This window comes from Ornithodoros turicata, chromosome 8 (genome assembly GCF_037126465.1).
Source record: "Ornithodoros turicata isolate Travis chromosome 8, ASM3712646v1, whole genome shotgun sequence".
Lineage (NCBI taxonomy): Eukaryota > Metazoa > Arthropoda > Arachnida > Ixodida > Argasidae > Ornithodoros > Ornithodoros turicata.
The window spans coordinates 10,089,361-10,112,760 of record NC_088208.1 but is presented as its reverse complement, the minus strand read 5'-3'; the positions used below and the strand labels follow the sequence as shown (position 1 = coordinate 10,112,760).

General features: G+C 47.1%; 1 protein-coding gene across 2 annotated transcripts in view; it reads left to right on the top strand.

Annotated features, from left to right (window-relative positions):
• The window catches only part of LOC135366449 (beta-glucuronidase-like), a 69,723-nt gene that overhangs the window by 10,264 nt on the left and 36,059 nt on the right, over positions 1 to 23,400 (top strand). The window contains exons 1-2 of one of the 2 annotated variants that reach the window (XM_064599155.1): positions 16,564 to 16,838; positions 22,670 to 23,028. In XM_064599155.1, the coding sequence (XP_064455225.1) occupies positions 16,635 to 16,838; positions 22,670 to 23,028 (563 nt within the window). In that variant the 5' untranslated portion in view covers positions 16,564 to 16,634. Of the gene's footprint in view, positions 1 to 16,563; positions 16,839 to 22,669; positions 23,029 to 23,400 lie in introns of those variants that run through there. The other variant, XM_064599156.1, reaches the window with a different exon arrangement.

Below are 23,400 nucleotides of genomic sequence, written 5' to 3'. Positions count from 1 at the left end.
CGGCAGAGGTGGTGGCACGACAGTAAACGACGGGCAGGCCAATGAAACTAGGCGACAACACGCGTCGTGGACGTCGCTTCTGTGCTCTAGGGTATCCATGCCGCGTTATGACACTACTGGGCTAGGACTGGGCCAGGGCTCTCTCAGTTTTCGGAGTCCGAAAACTGAGAGAGCGGATGGTTCCTGGATAACGAGAGGGAAAACGTTGCCGGGTTTCGGCACCAAAATGTTGCTGAAAGGAGGGACACAAGCGCGCGGCCCAACATCCAAACGTTTTACTCCAACAACAAAACCAAAAACCAAAAACAAAATTGCAGGGCCCGCCAAGGGCGCAGCTCTCATCCTCCTCCGTGTCTTTCCTCAACACGTGCTGCTTTCCGAAGCTTGAAAAACGTTCCGCGATTGCTGTGCGCTGCATTTTTTCGTCAAGGATGCCGAATCATAATCTCTGCAGTGTGCCTAACTGGAAGAATAACTCAATGAGGAATTCGTACATTTCGTTTTGCCATCCCCAAGACGACGATGTACGGAGACAAACTGGCAAGCTGGGATAGCGTGATTTCAACCGCACAAGATAAAATTGAAAAGAGTGTCTCGCGTGTGTTCGAAGCACTTCTCAGAAGATGCCTACGTCGTAACAACATCTTCAAAGCAAGAGTGTGTGTTCCACCGGCAAGAAGGAAAAAAAAAAGATAAAGAGGAAACGCTAAAACACTGCCTGCACCTGAATTCTAAGAACAGTGTGCCCGCCATCACTTCAAAGAGGAGCTCGATAATGTCTCGTGAGCACGAGTGTTTGAGATTGTGGCGTTCTTGAGTGGTTTCTCGCATAGACTCAACTCGCATCAATTCATATTAACTCACAGTGTCGACATGGTTTCAAACAAACATTGGATATCACACAGCCACACAGTATTTGCTACCTTGTTGTGCGGAAAAGTAGTGTTCGATGGTATCAGCTTCCATCAGTTGTGGGGGGCGCAGCGGGCTTCGGTCCCAGACTGAACTCAAAGTGTGTATGTGTGTGCGGGGAGGGGGAGGGGTGAAAAGAGCACGGTTTCCCCGACGAGCTACTACGTGTTATGCGTGCGTATATACGGTACCGGCGGCACATCACCGGACTTCCCAGTTGTAGAGCGACTTTTACGCATTTTCTGTTGCCGTGCGGGAAATTTCTAACTAGTAAGCAGGCAAAATTTTCTTGGATATGTTTTCCAGTATTTGCCTTAGCGCTTTGAGTCAACTCATTCGAAAATTCGCACTGATCTGTGTATGATTGAAATGGACCAGAAAGAATAGTTGTAGTTGTTGTAGGTAGGTTGTGTCGCAATTTTTATTCGATTCCTACAGTGAAATCACGAGTGCAATGAAATGAGATTGGAAAGAATTCCTACGCCGTGGTGAAAAATGTGTTCCTTCGTAGTGCGAACCATCCTATGAACTTGTCTGCAATGGCATCAAGGTTTAAGTTGGGGGCGAGCTGTTTGTGGCCGTGCAGAGACACCACGTGGTTCAGTCTGGCTTGAAACATTGTTGATCTCAAATATGTTTTGATGCGACGGAGGCAGGGGAACGATCTTTCTGACGTGCGCGGACGTCAGTAGAATGATCAGTGGGATTTTTAAGAGTTCTGTCAATTGCGGTAAAAGGTTTTTCATATGGCTGCCGTCATCGCCGGAGAAGAGTCCTACAACATCTTGAAATGTTTTCAAGGGCACGACGCAACGCTGCTCAGCAATATCGATCTCCATGTCCCTTTGGACAGTTGGCAAGTCACGACCCGCCATTCAGCGCCGTTTACAACAAGCCTTAAACAACGTTCACCTCTACCTTACGCGACTTGGAATGGACATTTCGCCCGAAAAGTGCGTCGAGCTCCCTTTCACCCACAAGGCTATGAGTAATTTCCCTCTTTGGGTTGGTGCACGGAAGCTTGAGCCTGTGCGTTCCAATCGCTTCCTTGGTGTGATCCTGGACTGCCACCTGTGCTGGGCTCGCCACATTAAGCACCTTGAAACCAAAGTGCAGCGATGGCTTGTTGGCATTCAACATCTTTCTGGCTTCGGCTGGGGCTGTGATCAACGCTCCCTCTTAGCCCTTCACGCGGCTTTGGTGAGGGCGACTGTGCTTTACAGCCTTCCAGTCTTGCATGGTGTTTCTACAACATCGTTAAATACCCAAAGAGCGCAAAAACGGGATTGAAGGACTTGAGGGGGAACCTGGTCTCTTCTTTCCAGAAAGTTCGGAAGACTTACGAAGGTGGGTGGTACTTGCTGGGGCTTCCGGCGGTGTTAGGTCCTTAACTACGCAGTCAGTGAGACGTTGACGTGTCCTCTGCGCTACTCGATAAAACTCGCTTTCAGGGCGGTATCGAATTTTCCTCAGGAGGGATGACGAGGAATGTGCGCATGCAAACGTAGGGATTGCCGAGCCGTTTCACGTTCACGTAGAACCTCAACTGGGAGTTCACCATTTTCAGGCAGGACTTGCCGTGTTTCAGCCATTCTTAGAACTCCAAGACAGCGACGAAGGCTTTCAAGCTTCTTGGCAACCCAAATTAATCAAACCAAACAGGAAAATTTGTCATAGCCTTGCGCGTGAAAGGGAGCTCTACACACTTTTCGAGCGAAAGTTCCATCCCAAGTTGTGTGAGGTACGTAAGTACATTATTTACAGCGAGATGCTAGCGGCGCTGAATCGCTGGTCGTGATGTTCCTACTGCCCAAACGGCAACGTCATCTGCATATACAGAGACCGCCACTATGCGAGGAATTATCGACTGTAGGCCCGACATTACCACATTAAAGAGTGTCGAACTCAGATTGCTGCCTTGGGGGACTCCTTTATGAACAGGATCCTTAGGGCTTTGGCCTTGGGATGTATGGACAGCGACAGCTCGGTCCGTCGGGAAGTCTTGGAGCCAGCTGAAGAGCCGACCGGATACCTAAAAAAAAGTAAGAAGAAAAAAAAGAAAGAGCGCAAGGCGTGCAGCACATAAGTGTGCGAGACGGTATCATATGCGCGCTTGATATCCAGTCAAATCGACACCTCGATCCGCCGATGAGCACGAGCATGTTGGGCTGTAGACACTAGGTCGAGAATTGGATTCATGGGGCATCGGTGGCGACGAATTCCAGCAATTTCGTGAGGGATACACACCTTGCTTTCCGAGCCACCAGTCGAGATGAATTGTTTTCTTTTATTCCATGTGAGTGCCGCGAAACAACTGTGGCTATGAGGGGCGTACAGACGTGGACAGATGGAAAGTGGACAGCAGAAAGGAGGCGAGAGAGAAGGTTAGTGTTCGTCCTGGTACGACTTCAGGAGGAGCTGTGCCGATATTTGTCAGGAAAGTCTGCCGGGAAACCCAGGGAAAACCTCAGAAAGCACAGTCGGTAGTACGATTCGAACCCTCCACCGCCCAGTTTTTAGCACGACCTTGGCCAGCACGAACGGGCGGATGCTTTCAGCCACTCAGCCATGCCGCTGGTGCTTCGGTAATAGTAACGCGAGCCCCAGGAAGCTCCCACAGCCGCAATTGTTCTTGGAAAATGGAGAACCTCCCAACCACGTGATCTCCAGGAGCCATTCACAGCACTCCTTGAATCCCAACGCGGCAGTGCTGCGTATGCGCAGACCGCCCTTCTCTCCTAACCTCGTCTCCATTCTTTCCTGGGGTATATCGTCTGCCTCTCACTTCGCCAACTTCACGCGTTTCCTTTGAATGATTGCTACTAACGTCGTATTGTGTTGATCAAAGTTGAGGAACGAAAAGCGATGAAGGTTTATGGCTCAAATTTTGTCTTCCTTCATAAACTGTGTAAAAAATAACACTGCATACACATGTCTTGCCACAGGCTTCACCGGAGCATTACGCGTCTGAACAACAAAAAGCTGTTTAAGCAAATCAGTCCACATATCCAACAGGTAGAGGTGAAATTTCCGTCGATGGCCACGGGAACAGTGAGCTGTTTCGTTGCAACCGACACAGGAAAACACGTTAAGCTCTTCTTTTCAACCCAACTCCGGCACAAGAGGCAATCCAGTGTGAAGTGGTCGCCGCACAACAGTATATTGAGCTCAGTCTTCGAAGTCATTTAGCTGGGGGCATTGTGCACAGGCAATCCATGCTGATTTCCTGTTTGAACATCAAATGGTAAGCTTCACTATCGTCCGTAAGTTACAGCAAATGAATAACTGCGACGTGTACAACTAGAACACGTTATCTGTTTAGCGGCATTCAAGCTGTACAAATTACAGCACCGCAGAGTGAAACGCCCCCCAACATCAGTGAGTGAAATGCACTTTACACAATAGACCTGCAGTACGAAGGGCGTTCAAGTCAAACCGGGACTTTCTGTCTCCTGAGTGTACAAATGGCTCCCGCTACTTCTTCTTCATAATTTTCACACGCGACAGGCCTCCGCGTTCACCACGTAGTGGTCAAACGTTTGTGCAAAACAGAAGACACGTGCTTGACGAGATGGCGGACAACGAGGTGAGCGCGCATTGAACAGCGAATTGTCATGAAGTTTCGCGTGATAGAAGGCGTAAAGTCATCTGAAATTCACAGAAGACTTCAGGCTCAGTATGGCCACGATACACTTAGCCGCAGCAAAGCGTTTGACTGGTGCAAATGGTTCCGAGACGGCTGTACGTCTGTGCAGGATGATCCCGGCCGGGGCGGCTCAGACCCCAGTGTCAGAGTTCCTGAGAACATCCAACTTGTGGAGCGCCTGATCCTCAAAGACCGACGGATAACATGTGTCCAACTGGCTCAAAAGACGGACCTTTCTGTGGGAACGTTGAACACTATCATTCATGAACACACCCAGTTTCGGAAAGCCGGACCTCATCACCAAAAGCGTCCTCCTCCTACAGGACAATGCACGCCCGCATACCGCGCATCTCACGACACGCACCTTACAGGGACTTGGCTGGGGGTTGCTGCCACATTGCCCTTACAGTCCAGACCTCGCCCCCAGCGATTTCCATCTCTTCGGGACACTGAAGGTGTTCCTTGGGGGCCGCCACTTCAGCTGCGACGACGAGGTCAAGAATGCGGTCCGATCATGGCTGCTACGCGTCGGTAATGATTTCTACGCTGCTGGCATCCAAGCCCTCGTGAAACGCTGGGACAAGTGCATTAGTGCCAGCTGGAGATTACGTTGAAAAATAAAACTAATTTCTCGCCTGTAAGTTCATTTTACTTTTGCGAAAAATGAAAAGTCACGGTTTGACTTGAACGCCCCTCGTATTCCCTAGAGTAGAAAGCATCAAGCTTTTCTTACCGTTCACCGACGGGAAATCGGAAGAACGAATGCAGAGTCCCCCACAAGATATTTCCTGCGGTGTTCTTCTTCTTTCCATTCTTCTGTGATCAGCTGGCGTTGTACAAGGGTAACAAGGAAGAATTTGCTGTATACAGTTAGAGCAAAAGAACTGCAATCATTCTCTGTGATCGCTTTGTGCAGACAACCTGTAGGTTTTATGAACCCTACGAGAAGACACAGGAAACAATTCCCATACAGAAGAACAATTCCCATACTTTACTGGACTTACAAAAGGAAAACTTCAGAAATATGTCAGAGCTGTAAGGACCGTAGCAAATGTTTCTTTAAAAAAAAATTATTTTCCTTTTATTTGTCAACAAAATCTTGCGTCTTTGTGTTCTCTCAGGATGTGAGTATGCCTCCGCACCGTTCAACACTGGAAAAAGCATTGCGCCCTCAAAATCTTCTGTCCTGAAAGCAGATTTATGCTACCGATTCGTAAGCACTGCTTGCGAGATCATCAGTAGAATGTCATTTTCTCCTGCCTTTGTGGTTGTAAATCTCTGTGGCCGTCATCAGCCACAACATTTTTTGCATTCGAGGAGTTCCCCACACATTTTTTGCCCGCATAAGGTACAGCTTGGGACAAAAGTTTACGGAACACCGTGGTGTCGCATTTCTCCATTGGCACGACACCCTAGCGGTAAACAGGAGCGGACTCAAATACTGCGGGATGGATAGAATAGTCTGACACCTGTTTCCTTATTCGATCCCTTTCTGATATATAGTACGGGCGGCTCTGGTGATGAAATACACCAGTAGTCCTTTGCTAGTGCTTGTAGTCCCAAGCTGTACCACTGGGTCCTTTCTTGTAGCTTCTGCTAGTTTGACCAACACAGCCCTCACATAAGAGGATGTTTTGCCCAGTCCTGCCGCGCAGGGGGCAAGATACGTGTTGCACTTTCCTGTCATGAAAGGCAGCGGTGGCTTTGTACGAACTTGAGACTGTTTGTATTGGCCTAAGATTGGCTTGCGGACAGCAGACGTTTCCACCCATTTGCAGAGCACAATTCCAATGTAGACAGAATCGAGCAGGTCGGTTGCCTCAGCCCTGTAGTGTTCCCTGTGTAGCTGCCCTGTAGTGTTCTGCTGGTGGGTCGATAATGTCTGTTTTGTTTATCATGTACCTCTACACCACTGAAAAAGAATGGAATTAAAGAAGTGCAGTTTTGTAGCTGTTATTTAACATTTCGTATTGCCATACTGGTTTTAGCGCAAAATATATTTTTTAAACAACATACGACAGAACAAACACTGTACATAGTGCGAAACTATATGGCATTGCATTGATAAACATCCCAGACAAACGTTTTTTTTTTCTTCTTGTTTTTGTAAGAGCTGGTTTGAGAAAAAGCATTTCGTGTCAGCGCTTACTGTTGCGCTTACGGCAGTTATTATTGCATGCCATACGTCTATGGTGATGAAGGAAGACAAGGATTTGCAAACAAAATGTAATAGAGCAAAAAAGGAAGCTTCCGCTCGTGCTTGCGATCGCGAGGCGGAGACTCCGACGACGAGCTTGCTGAAGGCCGGCAATGGCGGAAAGTCACGTGACCTCAATATGGCAGCCGCCAGAGATTTGTGGAGAAAACTGTCTATAGCGACATGATGCACGTTCCATAGAGTAGGACTGCGGATAATTCTGACCAGCTTGACTTCCTCAACGCGCGCCTGATATTTCCGACGTGAAGCGCTGGAAGCAATGCTTATCTCGCCCACATTGCTACACTCCTCGACCGAGATCGATCCTGCGACCTTGAGCTCGGCAAACCAGTATGCTATGCCAGACAGCTCTGAGGGCAGTGGTGCCACGGCCTACTAACATACTAGAGACTTAGACATAAGCAAAGCTCCCAACAGCGGAGTAGTAGTTCTGGCAATCGCCGCTTGGCTATGGGATTTGGCGCTAGCTGGCACTATTCGTTACGATGTGATTTGCCGAAATCGCGGCTATGTATGGTGGGTTGTGTTGTAATGCCAACTGTAGGATGGGACAAGCGTTAGCTTGCCCACATCACGCTTCAAAAATAGACCAATGGGTTGTGTTGACAACGACAAAGCGGTACGGACAGGGTAGCGCGTGCTTAGCAACAGTCTGTGTAGCTATGTGTAGCAGACGAACGACGGTGTCAAGGGTGACAGTGTCATTCGCTCTCCCCAATAATGTTACGTGGCGCTTGCAGCGGCCACTGGCGTAACTAATCCATGACCCGGCTCTCCCATAGGCCCTAGTATAGAGTCCCTAGTATAGAGTAGGTCGTGAGTGGCACAAACGCTGTGATTACCAATGTTGGTAACATTCTCCAAGTGCTATTCAATAGCTGTATGTTCTGACCAGGGTAGCTAAAGTTACTCTTAAAACGCATATGAGCTACAGATACAGATAAACTGGTTTAAGTACCTGAGTTACAGCCACGGATACCAGGTGGGAGAACTACATTGATACAGCTGCAGATACTTCCAAAAATGTAGAGTGCTTCTACGGCTACTTTCCCCAATAAATGGATTCGGTTCATTTAGTGAGTTGATACTGGTTGCGTCACGATTAATATATGGCAGATTACCTTGAACCATTAAAATGTATTTATCCCAAGGTCATAGACTGGAGACTGTCCAACTGGCACACTGGTGTTTAATGTCTTGTCTTGTCTTGTCTAAAAGAACAGCCAACAACTTCTCTCAGCTCTTTGCTTTCCTTCCTAACATTCATCTTCACTTACAGGAAGACGAGGATTTGTTCTTGTCTTCCTTTTGCACGAAGGTCCCCCAGCACTTTTAAAGCATTCTTAAATTCTTCTCCGTCATGCGAGTTCGAAGATTTGTGCTGACGGAGACACCCCAACTAAATAACCGCTCCACCGCGGCACTCCTTGGCAGTCCAGTGTTATGTTTGAGAAATACACACTTTAGTAATGGAAATGATTGCAAGACACTCAGGTCAGGTTGTCTAGCCGAATTGCGCCACGTGTTGATCAGGTTGTCGCTCATGCTTTTATTGAGAATAATACTTTAAAAAAGGGTAGAGGTTGCTGGAAAAAGTAATTAAGTCACAGGTAAAAGTCCATCAAGAAAACTCCATCAAGATTTACCTGATATTTTACTAAACATACGCAAAAAGTATTTAAATCACGCACTCTGTCACTTTCACTCAGTTATTCAACAACGTAGAAAGCCACACCTGAACTCACTTCCCGGTGGCAGTGCGTTTCCGAAGCAGCACAAGGTCATCTGGTCTAATACTGTATCATTATCGCCGATATCCAGCCAATATTGGGCCAAGATATTGTGCTGCCTGAGTGGCTGGTTGCTTTTTTGGCTGTCGATAGGGCGGCAAGTTGCTCTGAAAACAACAACAACAACAACAAAGACAGAGGGTGATGGGGAGACTGGTTGCTGTAGTCGGCCACGCTCAGGCTAGCGACGTCATGACTATCGCAGTGGGGGATTGTGGGTGCTGGGCCGACTTCATATGAAACTGTGCTGGGAGTGACTCTGCAATAAAACGGCAACGGCGAACCACGCGACCTCCCAAATACGGAAATGAAGAGAACAAAGAACTTGGGAGGAGGACACTGACCTATTGCGTAGGAAGAAGAAGAAGAAGAAGAAGTGGAAATCTTCAGCATAGCTGCCAACTGTTGGAACTTGGAACAAGAGGTGTTGCTTGACAAACGTGAAGGAGTTGCCATGATTCATGCTGGCGCTGTTGCAAGAACTCTCGGAGGAGACTCCTTACCCGATGAACGCCGACAGTCGCAGCTATCCCAGTCTCCAGACGCAGATAACCCGGAGTATATGTCGCCAGCTTCGCCGCAGTGGCAAGTAGCCCATCAAGAACAGGAGGTAGATGAACCGTATTATTTGGAGGTCCCTGCCCCAGCTCCATCAGAGGCAGCATCTCTGATGGTTGTCAATCGAGTAGAACAGCGAGAGGATCTCCCCGGGCTCGACTCTTCAGATTGTTGCTGTGCGACGTGGTTTTTCGCGCTTCTCGCCTTGTCGGGAGTGGCTGTTTTCTTCACATTTCTTTTCAAAGCGACGAGCGTAGCTCCTGAAGGTCTTCACACCGCATTCGCAGTCGAACCTGTTGCAATATTTAGTGCTAACGTTACGGGACTTGTTCTCGACGAAGGAACACCACCGTCGAAAGAAGCGGACGGCAATTTCACAAAGCTTGCTCCCGGACATCTTGACAGCGTGACTTCATAACCTCAGAGCCGCAGGAGAGCGCCACTGTATGTGTACAAGTAGTCGTTTGAACGTATAGTATGCCTCGATTTCTTATATTCTTCGTTAGGGCGCCTCAACTGTGTAAGCGCCTATTCGTTAACCGCAACGTGAATACTTCAAACGTTACTTTTCACGGCACTATGGTTCAGGCACACCCGCACGATGTTTAATTAAAAGTTATGGGATACGATTATTTGTGTCTCCTTGTGTTGCTGCTGGCTCACCTCAGGCGAAACTACCTCGCAGTTAAAATCTTGTCTATAGATCTGGGTGCCCAACATTTGCGGAGTTCTAGGATGGAAGACGAGGAAGAAGGGGCGTTGGAGTCGCTTTTGTCCAAGTTAAACCTCTTTGTCGCATTCCTGAAGGTGACAAACTCACCTTTTCGAACGCCTTTTCGCTTTTTTCTTTTCTTTTCAAATACCAGTAGTTCCAATACCTACAGATATGTCTAAAAGGTATCTTATTTTTGACGTTGGGGTACACCCCGATCTAGGCAGAATGGAGTGTGCGCATTGTTTCAGTTCTATTACGGCGATGCTATGACGCCCTGATCTGGTGGCCTCACCACAGTAGATCGGACCGAGACTCCAAGGTTACGCCCTACCGCTCTTGGCTCGGTTTTGACTGTGTTTTCGTTCGGGCACTGACAATACACACTCCCGAGCGCAAATATATCGCACGGTGGCTCCTGATAGTGGTTGGTCAATGAACTATAATTTCGGGCCATGCTACGTGTCATTTTATGGGTGCGTCCGAATAGTCTGAGATGCGTCACCGCATACCGCACACAGGAAGTGCCGCCATAATGAGTATGCCGTGATCTGCCTAACGGAGACATGGCTCAACAGTTCCTTTCACAGCAGTGAATATTTTCCTTGCGAATACACTGTTTTTCGATGTGACCGAGATTACGAAAATTCTGGGGCTCGCTTTGGTGGCGGTGTGCTAACTGCCGTTCGTTGTTCTCTTGTTGCTCATCAACGTTTTGACTTGGCAACTCAACATGAAGCCGTCTGGGTAGAAATAACCCTTGGTCCTAACGCCCCCCTCATTATAGGTAACTGTTACATTCCACCTAAATGTGACCTTCCCTACTTCACTTCCTTTTTGGAGACAATAGTGTTCCCCACCTTTTTAGTCATCTGTTTCAGCTGTACGGTGATTTCAACATTCCTAACATCGACTGGGGGCTCCTTGATATCTCTCGCGCCTCTGGTCTGACGAGATCTAAGGCATCTTTCCTTTTTAATTTTATCAGTTTCCACGGTCTCCTGCAGCTTAATCAACTAAGAAATTCTGCTGACAACACGCTGGACCTGGTGTTATCTAATTTCACACCCGATATCTTTCAGGGTGTCGAAGTCCCGCTCGTTCCCTCTGATAAGTTTCACCCACCCTTCTACCTTACTTTTCCAGTCAGCCCCTTATCTTCACGACATACCAATCAACGCATTGTCTCTCCGCGGTACGATTATCCCCGTGGTGACTACCTTGCGCTATACAATTGCCTCTGCTCTACGGATTGGCGCCCTGTAATAGAATGCGCTAACGTTGATAATGCTGCTGCGCTTTTTACTAATGTTGTGCAGTCCGCTATAGGACAGTTTGTTCCAAAGAAACATTTTCACTCGCCTAAGTATCCTCCCTGGTTCTCCCATGAACTTAAAGGACTACTAAGGAAAAAGCTGCACTTTCATCGTAAGTACGTGCGGACTAAACGCGACGACTGGTATCTAAAATTCAAAGAAACACGTAAGCTCGTCAAAACTATCTACAAAAGGGACCGAAAAACACACGAGGACTTCGTCCAAGCATCTCTATCTGCTAACCCAAAGGAATTCTGGAGGTTTGTTAAGGATAGAACAACCTCTCGTGCTGGCGACATTACTGTGCACCTATATCTCGCTTGCAGCGCACCATGAGTACTCTCTGCCAGAATTATGATATTGACATTTTTTTTTCTCATTCTCGTCATTTAAATCTTCTCTTCCTAACAGCAACGCGAGAACTGTTTAACCCTTAACATTTCATTATTTGCTGTTTGTTGTTTTATGCTTTGTATTGTGTTCCCTGTGTCTTGGTGCACCATCCGTTAGACCCCACGGTCGTTGATGGGTACCCTCAAAATAAATAAAATAAATAAAATAATGGTGCGCCATCCGAATTCTCCATAGGCGCACATGTGCGTCACAGAAGGCGCACTTTGGGAAGTCTCCTCCGATGCAGACTTCGCGGAGTGCGTTTCGCGTTTCCCGCTTCTGCCGTGTCTCGGGGGAGGGCGCGTTCGTCGAACAGCTTAGCACACGACAGTTTTCGGCGGCTGGCGGCTCTTTCGTTTGCGGCATACCACGATAAATGGGTATACCACGAAGGCGAAACAGAGCGGAACAATTACGCTTGTGAGTTTAGCCTCTCATATGAGATACGTGTTAGCACTAAACATTTGATCCTTCGCTCTTTAGTTAATTTTAAAGCGACACGAGTTTTCGCACCTCTCCACGGGAGTGAGAAATGCAGGAAGATAGGCTGGAAGGTTTGGAAAATCGGGAGGAAGACCCATAAGACGAGGTGATCGGTGATAAGCAACCCGGGAAACGCCGTCGCTGCCAGTCCCCAACAAGTATTGAAGTAGGAATGTTAAACGAAACACGACGTTTTACGGAGCAGACGGAACTTGTTTAACGGTTTTATGATTTATTTGCGAATAGATTAATAAAACTACACACAAATGCTCCCCGTGCGGGATTGTCGCTTTCAGCCTTGGATAAGTTGTCAGAACACAACCGTTGCTCACGAGGTTGCATGATGGGTGTCATGCACGATTGCAGGGTGCCTTGGGCAGGATAAATGTGCAGCAAGCCGATCCCAGTACTACAGCACGCTACTGTTGTCACAATTAGAGTTCTCCTATATCCCTGCTAGAAATGGTCCCATTGAAGATTTCCCGAAAAACTAATTGAATTCAATTGGACGTCTTTCAGACAAACACCATTAAAAAAAACTGAAATTCCAATTCCCAATAGATGATTTGGAACAAATATTATATTGGACACAACTGGTGTTTTAATTGGTCTCAATGAAAATTCTCTGTAGAAATCAATGGGGCCCAATTCGAGACACATTGAATAGCACCGATGCAAACTCATTCGAGGTCAGTCTTGCGTCCCATTGAGCCAATGTGCTGCACTAAGGAATTTCCCACTGAAGTCAGCCTGATATTCTCCCTGCCAATGCACTTTTTTAATGAGTAGTAACATTCAAAACCGTTGCTCCTAATGAAAGTTACGTTGAAGAATCAAAGAAGTTGTGGCTGCAAAAAGAAATACACTCTGTGTGGTTTCTTCGTGAAAATTTATTGTTCACATAACAATACAGTAGGTGTGAAAATATGACAAATAGCAAGACACAAAAACGAAAAGTTATTTCAAATGACTTGCACATGTGTGAGTATTCATGGAACTGAGAAACCACACGAAACAATAAATAGCAGGAACAAATACTCAATTCATCACTTACGTGTCTTTGAAGGCGTACCGTTTATCACCGACACACACTACCGTAATCCATGGAGGCTCGTTCTCGCAACGTCCAAACAACGAACAGCGCACAACGCCAGGAGGAAAAATTTCTTAAAGCACTGAGTTCTTCGACGACCATGTTCTTCACTGTCTTGTACACCTGCCGCCTCACGATTTACGGTCTAGCCTGACGTTCTTGAGCGAAAATTAACGCATCTCCAACTTAGGCGAGACTGTGTTCCCACGACGTGGTGATAGCCACATCGCGACTAAGACTCCCTTGCCTGCCGCCTCGTACAGGCTCAACCTGCACGAAATACCATTTAAGATACACTTCATATAATATTTCAAATACCGTTTCAAATGACGTCGCTATAATGTCAGAAGGCAACAACGCATATTACATACCTTTTCACACAGCGCGGTTGGTAACAGTCACTAAAACACTCCACTTCATCTTGCTATCTTTCCGTCAGCGCTCATAATGCCTGCAGGGGTAAAGGCATACAAAGAACAGGAACGCCTTACACGTCAACTGCGTACCTTAAAACGGAAAAAAATCACAAAGATAAAGGGCGAATTGATGCAGATGCGCGACCGCCATCCTCACACTTGGACGATTCATAAGAGACTGACTATTCCGCTGGCGACTGGCGGACGCTTCCACTTCTGTGCAGTGCAATATTGCATGAATTGCAACACAATAGCTTCAAGCGTTAGGCGCAACAGTAGGTTATACCGCGGATCCTGTACCTTTGAGGGAATATTCAAAAACATTTGAAATCACGCGAACTATTTTGGAGCGCGGATGGGGAAACGTGCTACGGCGCCGAAAAGGTAGCATCTCATTCCTTCAGTTGGGAATGATCGTGTCTCATTCGTTCACATTGGGCCAATTCATTCAATTGGCTTCGCATTCCTTGTATTGGTGGAGTATCTCATCAAATCAATTGGAAGTCAGCGTTTCTCATTGATACCCATTAGACCAATTCCTTGAATTGGTTCTTTATTCCCTGTGCGCAGCCTTCGCCACACAACATGGTGGAACATGTTGTCGCGAAGGCCGCTCCCCTGCAAAACTCCCAATTATCTCAATGAGAAATACTCCTCTTATGCACATTGAATGAATTGGTCATCTGATTTCACATTGAATCTCATTGGAACTGCGGGAGATCATGCCCTTTATTTCCAGCAGGGTAGTCTCTTCTCTTCCGGAGTGCTCCTTTTGGGAACGTTACTACGCTCTGCTTACTTTTCGTCCTTCCGTCAGTTGTCGCGCACGACTTCTACACACATTGTCTGGAATGACGACCTCACTCTCTCTGCGCATGTAGATAAACTGCAAGACAAATGAAAACTGCCTCGGTGTCCATGCTGAATTCCGAGAAATTATTGTCGTCTGCTACTACGGCCGATTTTGCAGCACCTCATGCTATGCGCCCTCTGGAGCCTCTTTTATTAAATAGACGTTGCAGACGATCAGCAGCAGATGGCGCGCGTAGCGGTGCTCAGAGTGCTCGTCCGAATACTTTGGCTCGAAGACGCACATGTGACGCACACTATGACGGCATGTGCGACGCATCACTATTCGGACGCACCCAATGTATGCTGGAGCAGAGGCGTCCCGAGGCGGGCCTCCGAATGGGCCACGATTACGTGAAGTCCCCCCCCCCAACCCCGTAGACGACTTGTAAACAAAAAGAAGCAAAACCCCAGATGCAATTCCGAGCTCGAAATTATCTTGATCCTCGTTTTACTGTCTTGACGAACCTGCCGTCCGGCGCGCCTTCTGGCGAATGCGCGGGTTGTTGCCCCTCTCCCCTCCCCCCTCCATTGGAATGGTTCTGTCCTGGACCATGGATGGCACTTGAAACATACACTATTTTACCGTGTGATATCTACACAAAATGTTGCGACGCCGTCACTCAAAATATAGAGAAGTGCGAATTTCCTGAGTTGAGAAAACTAGTTTACAAGAATGCGCGCAGCGGCGGTCACTTCGCCCATGTTGCTCCTGGCGTGTGGTGAGATCAAGTCCGTCAGCATTTTTTGTTGGCTGCCCAGAATGAAGCCGCCAGTGTCACCTCTACTTCCCAACAGCTAACATGCCTAACTACACAAATTGTAGGTAAAAAGTATGTAACGTGGTACATATTCGGCAGAAATTCGTTCACAAACGTAACACAAGTTGCACGTCCAGTTCATCGAAGGCAAATCAGCGGGGTTGACACAGTACGCCTGTGTGAATTTTATCTATAGTTCTGTCACGCGGCTGAGAGCACAAAGGCCTTTCAAAATGCCTATGGAGAAATGAGACACGATACAACAGTGCAGTTCCACGTTTAGTTTGAGTGCTTCCAATTCCCTCAGCGGTAGACATCCAATGAAAGAGGTGATCCCACGCAGGAAACGGCAACAGAACGTTTGTTTTGGAGACACACACACAGTCAAATCACGGCTGTGCGAGCCCAGTAGGCTACGGAGCCCAATAAACCGCTACCCGAGAAACGTCACCATGACGTTGGTAGGCAGACCGAAACAGAAACAAACCAGACGGGGAGGGCTGGGTTCCACAAACCGGCACTTGTTCGCTGCCGCCTATTCAAAGAAAAGTAGGACCGAAGGTCGCATCCCTTTCAGGGATCATCGTAATCCCCTTTCGGGCGCGACCTTGTTCGCCTCTAGCTTCTAGCGTAGTTCAAGTCTACCAAATTGGTGGCGCTGTCGAACACTATGATGGCATTTGTTTACAAACAAGGAGAGGTCAATTCAGGTTGATCCAGGTGGCAGCAGCACCTTTTTTTTCACTGACGACATTTCTTTCAACAATCTTCACATGTTCCTTTTGATAGTTTTACCTGTCCAAGTTGGATATTTAGTTGGATGTGCAAGTTACTGCTGTTGCAAATCCAGGTCTGCAGCGAAGCGCATAAGCATAATGAAGGTGCCTGAGCAGTTGACAGACGAGAAAACAGATTAATACAGATAAGACATAACAAACACAAGATGAAACATAACCCCCTTAGTTACGCACCTTCATTATGGAGTTTTTTTTTTAGCGCCGCGAAGAAACTGCGGCTATGAGCTGCGTACAGACGTGTACAGATTGAGGGAGGACAGCATGAAGGAGTGGTAGATAGGGGGGGTTAGCATGCGTCCTGAGGCGACTTCAGGGGGAACTGCGCCGACATTCGTCTGGAAAATCTTCGGAAACCCCAGGGAAAACCTCAGACAGCACAGCCGGTGACAGGATTCGAACCCGTGTCATATCTCCCACTCTCGGCGTGGAAAGCGATCATCCTAACGACTATGCCACGGGAGCTTGTCATTATGGAGTTCGTCCACCATCTAGCTGGCATCAGCGCACAAGCACACGCGTACTTGCCGTACGCACTGGAAATTCTATCGCCTCTTATCAAGGACGCAAGATATCCAAGCGTGGGGAAGTTCTCCTCCCATCTGATCTCTGCCCACTCTCGCAATCTATATCGTGCCATGAACCCCTGGCAGCCGCGAGCGGAAACACAAACATTTGTGTATTCAGCATCCGATGACGAAGATGTCTTTCGTTTTCAACGCGGTGCATTTACTATGGGCGTTTGCATTCGTTGGTGTAAACTGCATTTTGTATCCGCGAGACTCGGAGAGCCGACAGACAGTAAGACTCGACGGTATCTGGAATTTTAGAGTGTGTAGTGTGTTTGATCAGGATGTAGGATTCCGGGAACAATGGTACAAACGTCCATTGTCAGAGGTGAGTTTAGAATGCATTTCAGAATCATGTGCACCTGTTAAGAGTCAGTCTGTTACATTATGGACCTCTGAATGCGTTTGATTTGGAAAAGAGAAACTGTTATCGTTCATGTCATGGAAGTGTCTGCATTACGTACTGCGTGATATCGGTTATCGTACTGTTTGGTGATGAAAGAGGAGGATAGTAGCGTCGTCCATAGGTCATGCTTTCTTTTCCACTGGACAGAAACGTCACTGGGCAAATAGTCAGCACATGATGTTCTCTGACTAATACGTACACGCTTTTGGTTCAAGCAAAAAACAAAGAAGAACAGCTTGGAGCAAAAAATAAATAGTTTGTACTGCGAAAGAGCATTGCGGAGGTCTCAATTTTTGATCCATTAGCATTAGGAGCGTCGCAATAGAAATGGAAATGATTTGAAATTGAAGTAGTCGAATATAATTAACAGTAAGAGGCGAGAGTAACTGCAAGTAATTCAGAGGTTCTTAAAGGCAGTTAAAGCAATAAAGTTGAGTTTAAAGCTAACGAATGTAAGATGTATGTAATTAAGAGAAAGATTAAATGAAATTAAATATTATCGAAGGTAATTAAATGAGAGTAAAGGTAATTAACAACAATAAAAGAGAATTTGGAATAATTAAAGCAAGTTAACATAATTAAAGGGAATTAAATGAAATTCAATATTACCTCAGGTACCCTGAGGTTACCGTCGGTCACTAAAGAGTAATTGAAAGTAATCCAGGCCTAATTAAAAGTAAATTAACCGGACATACATAGAGTAATCGAAAGTGTCGGACCAGAAGTCAAGTAGAGACGGGAAGTGGACAACCGGAAATCGGGTTTAAACAGGAAGCGGATACCCGGAAATCAAGTACGGACTGGAAATGGTGTTTAATGCTAACGCATTTCTCTCGCATGTACCTCTAAATCGCCACTGAATTATTTTTGTCTGTGTGTGTGTGAATAATATTGTATCGCAAGAGGGATGTCCTGCAATCAAAGTATTCGAAGACATCAGCTGTTATTTTTTTCTCTTTGCATGCATGAGGATCGGCATGCTAGATAAGGTTATAGCAGCAAAAATTGTTCCGTGATCAATGCGACACTGCAAAAAACATATGCACTTATTCTCTAGTGTGCAAAACGGAATGTGCATGATGTAATAAACCACATCCATCAAAGACGGGTAGAAAATCCAGCGAACCGGTAAGGATGTATGAAGGGAAGTGCCTCAGGACGAGAGCAGCCGATATTTCGAACAGAGATTGTTCGTCTTCTGGGCCCAGAAGAACAGTCACTGTTCCAAATATCGGCAGCTCTCGTCCTAAGGCATTTCCCTTCACACATCTACCAAAGTGTTACAGCCCCTTTAAACGTCAATGAGAAGAACAAGCTGCAGCAACACAGAGAATGTCGCAATTATTAAAAAAAAAGAAACAAGTTGTTGTCTTACACCATTCTTTACCTAAGATTTCATGAAACCGCATTTAATCAATTTCGGGCACTGACTTTTTGAGGCAAGATTAGGCTTAGCATTTTTCTTTCTTTTGTTGTATTCTGAGCATAGGCCAGATGTATAGCCAAAGCTAAATCTAGAAGCGCCTGCTTCTCACCTAGAAAAATTTCTCCTAAATTATTATTTGCAAAGCTCTTGAAGTGCTATTAGCACAGATAACCTCGCGTTTGCGTAAATGAATGTATAGCGCAAATAGAAAGTGCACACAGACTGCAGCGCATACTTAACTCAGACCTTTTGGGAGAGATTTTCGCTCTCTAGCAATGCGATAGGGCTTCATGGCCTAGACATACACTCGCGCACGCAAGTATAGTGTAGTCGTAAAATGGTCCAAGCGTCAGATGCCGCGCGGATTAGGTTTCAACAACGTACACCGCAATAATAGGAACCCCTTACACTGCATTATATTTAGAACACCACAGGTGTGCATAATGCGTTGAACGAAACATTGAGGTGTCCAGATGGGGCAAACTTTTCACGAAATTTTGAACAGAGATAAGTTCTAAAAAAAATTGTCGTCTGCTTGCATATTTCCTGTTCCACAGAAGCTTTGGCTGATCTCAGAAATACCGGTATCGCCAAGAGCAACTCGAACGCTGCTGATGTTGTGATGATAGTTTTCAAAAGGCCAGCACTGCTTTGGGAGGCCATGTTCTTGGCACGTTTAATAGTTAAGCGAAGTAGTTTTTTTTTTTTGTGTGTGTGAACGTTTCCCGTTTTATCTGTGTGTTATTTGTGAGTTTTTTTGTGATGGAAGGGTTTCATTGAGGACAACATATGTGTTTGTCCTCATATATATACATGTTATATTTCTACGCGTCGTACATGGTGAGGTATAAACCCTCGAGCACACGAACTCGTCAGTCTCTTGCGTCGGACCTCTGGCCATTCCCACTGGTAGTCGGGAGCACGTGACCCTTCTCGCGCTTCCCCACTGGCGGAGATGCCCGCCGTGACGTCAGAGCCCCATGAGTTTCGGTATTGGCGGAACCAGTTTTCCACGCATCTATTCTCCCTTTTGCTGTGAAACATGGTTGGAATGCATGTCCGCATCGATGGAAATTGCTGCATTTTACATTTATGCAAAAACACTTGAGTGGAAATAAATAGGAAGTGTTGTTCGCTCCCGCGCGTCAACCAACGTCATGATGACATGACGTCTCTCGGGTAAATGTACCATTTCCATGTACGCGTACGTGTCGTTCCTGACGTAGGAATGCAAAACGTCGTATTTTTATCCCAAAATGGGCGAGGCGCGCTTTTCGGATTGGCATGTCGCTTCGGAAAGTAGCCAGAGAAGATTGCAAAAATAATGTGGAAAGAGTGAAAGCATATCGTACTGATTACGAGTACAAAGCGTCGTCAAGTGTTGTCGCGAGCGTCCGCGTAGCCTTGACACTGATTACGTACCGCAAAACATGGTGCAGGTGGCTCAGCGTGCGTATATGCTTACTCGAAAATGGTCCATTTAGTTCAATTCAATCTTAATTGCTCTTTCGCGGTTGAGGGAGATAATCGGTGTCAAGGTTTCATGGACGTTTGAGGCCGACACTTGACGACGCCTTCTAGTCGTAAAATCACTACAATGCGCTTTCACCCTTTCTGCATTCTTCTTGCAATCTTATCTTGCTACCTTCCCACGCGACGTGCCAGTTCAAGAAGCGTCGCTTATTTGCGGGATTCCACGGAACAACGACCGACTATTGTTCCTACCAGTATTGCTAGTGCTTTTTTTTTCTTCTCAAGGCCATTACTCAGTTCAAGTATGCAACCGGGCGCTGTGAGCCTTGTCTTGTAGAACATAGGAACATGAGGCAAGCAAGCTGGTTTGTACGGTCAGATGGCAACATGTCTCATCAAGCTTGAGGAGCAACTTTCAACACATGAACGAAGGACAAATCAGGATATATGCACGCGGAGAGGAGGAGGAGGAGGAGTGTCGTTGGGAGGAACCCGAGGGGTCTGCCTGCCTGATTAGGCGGCATGTTTCTCGGGAAGGGAAAGGTGGTGGAGTGGAGAAGAGGAAAGGGTGAAGTCGAAGACCGAGCGGAATCCGTTCGGGGGGAGGATAGCTGCGTCCATGGGCCGACTTCAGGGGAACTGTGCCGGCATACGCCTATTACACATCTGAGGGAAACCCAGGAAAAACCCCAGACGGCACAGCCGGCCCGCGGATTCGAACCGCGGATCTCCCAGTCTCCAAGCGCACGCGTTACCGCTGCGCCACCGGAGAAACTGAAGAAAGCGCGCATTTCTCCTGCTTTGTTCTCCGTACATGTGTTGTCTTGTGTTCGTCGTTTTTGTTGAGGTACCTTATCCACCAGAAAATTATATGCGATATATGCCGCCAGCCACGATTGTGTCCGTCTATGTGAGTGGGGGAGCGAATGGCTACAACGTGAGATAGAACATGCAATTCAAGCACACACGATGATAGCAGTCAAAACAAACACACTTCGCTTAGAGCAGAAGAAACACGACTTTGATTGGACTGAATAACAGGATCCAGAAGCAGAGTGCCGTTCACGCGCTGAAAGACCGTGGCCGAATCCACTGTGTCGACTTCGACCATGGGGGAAGAAAACACACGTTTCTAAACAGATCTCCGTGGTGCCCTTCTGGCGGTCGCTCGAGTCAAAACAGCCATTACTTCCTGTCCACCACGTGATCTTCTCTAACGTTTGGGTTTTGCAACGGTTTGTTGCTATCCCTACTTTCCGTGCTTTTATACGTTTGCGAAGCCATTTAAAGTGTGAGCACGACTGCGGAAACAACGTTGCATTAACGTGTTCTTACCACGGCTTCGGCTCTTATACAACGGAAAGGAGCTCTGCCATAGGAATATCGTTTCATTCGTAAGTACAGCTTCGGGCAAAAAGTTTACGGAACACGGCACTGGCGTATTTCTTTATTGAAGCAACCTCCTGCTAGCTATAAGGAAGAGATCGACCTATAGGGGCGACACTGTCGTCTTTCTAGTGTGGATAACTCGCCGGCCGATGTTAGGAGTTGATGGTTCTTTTCCGTAATGGACAATTTCCGACAACGCGTATGCGCATGCCCAGCCCTTGCATCAGCCATCTTTGAGTGGAAAACATCACTATGAACCCACCTGCGAGCGACTACCATGTTCATTGGGGGGAGATAATCGGTTTAAAGGTTACGCGGACGTTTGACGTCTATATTTGACAACCCTTTGTACTGGTAATGAGAAGAATATGCGCTTTCACTCTTTCCGCATTCTTCTTCCAATCTTCTCTCACTATTTTCCCACGCAACGTGCCAGTTCGAAAAGTGTCACCATGTTTATTGGGGGGGGGGGGGGGGAGAAGACACGACGTTCCACATTCCGCCGCCAGGGGCGACGCGAATATGGCAATGGTCTATTGTCGTGTATTTTCACCGGAAGATCTTTTGTGCCGTGATGGTACGGTACTGTTCGGTTCCCTAATGCTCCACCTACTGTACTGAACGCGGAATAAACATGTAAAAGCAGACGACCCGTCCACACTACCGTAGTTCATCGTTTCCCCGCAGCGCGCCGACAGAGTTGGATCTCAGAGCGTTTTGCCCCAAGCTGTACATACTTGATCGCTTGTTTCGGGTCCCTGTGTGTGTTTGAGTCATATTGAATCGTTGGTTTGCGAGCTGGTGCTGTGCTCCAGATTCATTTGATTTCATCCATTGTTGTACAAGTTTGATTAACCGTATTGTTTACCACATGAGCAACAAACACACGCAAACGACGTCACCGCTGCCACGCATGATGTTCATAGTCATTCGTGCTTGTCTTGCAGACCTTGACTGGTCTTGTAATGAGAAGAGTAAACCTACGAACATACAGAAAGAAAATTGCACGAGCGCGTTCATCACAGCGCTGATATCTCAACGGTAGGACAACTACAACTCGCTTCGCCTGCTTTGGGAGCTGGCATGCTCTTGGGGTCACGTGAGCAGTCACGTGGTAGACGGGAGCATCCCAGAATGCAATGCGAAACCTGACACGCCCATCCCAATGGAAAACGGTTTAAACGGCCGCTCCTGTGCTTCCTTCCTCCATAACTTCGACGCTGGGAGGAAGTATTGCCTCCGACGTGTCTTTTGTTCTCCCCCATTACTCTCTCTCTCTCCCAGCTTTTCTTCTTGCTTCTCTCTCTATCCCTCCAAAACAGCATCCCACACCTAACCTGTCTGTACCAACGAAACTAACTTTGCAGTTTCCCCAAATCAAATTTTGAAGTATCTCTGCTAATGGAATTCGCCATTAGACTTCCATGATACATGTCACGCAAACTAACCCCTTCAACGTTCCCAGACAGGCGACGTCATCCCAATGCCTGTGCCATCGAGCTACAACGACGTCACCCAGAACCAAACTATCCGCGACTACGTGGGCTGGGCCTGGTACGACACACAATTCTGGGTGCCCTTGAGTTGGGATTCGAGTCACAGCAGAGTTTTCCTGCGCTTTAACAGCGCGCACTACCTGGCCCAAGTGTATGTCAACGGGGAATTCGTAGTAAGCCACGTTGGAGGTCACCTTCCTTTCGGCACTGAAGTCACTCTGTGGCTCAAGTACGGGAGACGCAACAGGATCACCGTCGCGCTGAACAACACGCTGACGCACGATACAATCCCACAAGGTGAAGTAATCTTCCCTCAAGACGCCAGCAGGTAGGTGTAAAGTAATACGTAGCAATAGAAAAAGAAAAGAAAAAGAGTTTGATTCTGCTGACAAATCACAGTGAACATGACGAAAAGTCTTGAAGTGGAAAGACTCGAGTCCACACCTCTTTGACTGCCGGTTGTGTGTGCTACAAATTACACGACGACGACATCGCCCTGTCGTCAACACGCCAATGCTTCGTTCATGATGACACGGACACACATTCACTCTGACCGCTTCTCTCTTACATTTCCTTCCAAGCACGATCAGGTTCATACACAGACAAAGAAACCAAGGCAAGCGGCATTCTAGAAAGTATCGTACATTGTGGAGGTTGAACGAACGACAACTAGGAAAGCACAACATATTAAAGGTACTGT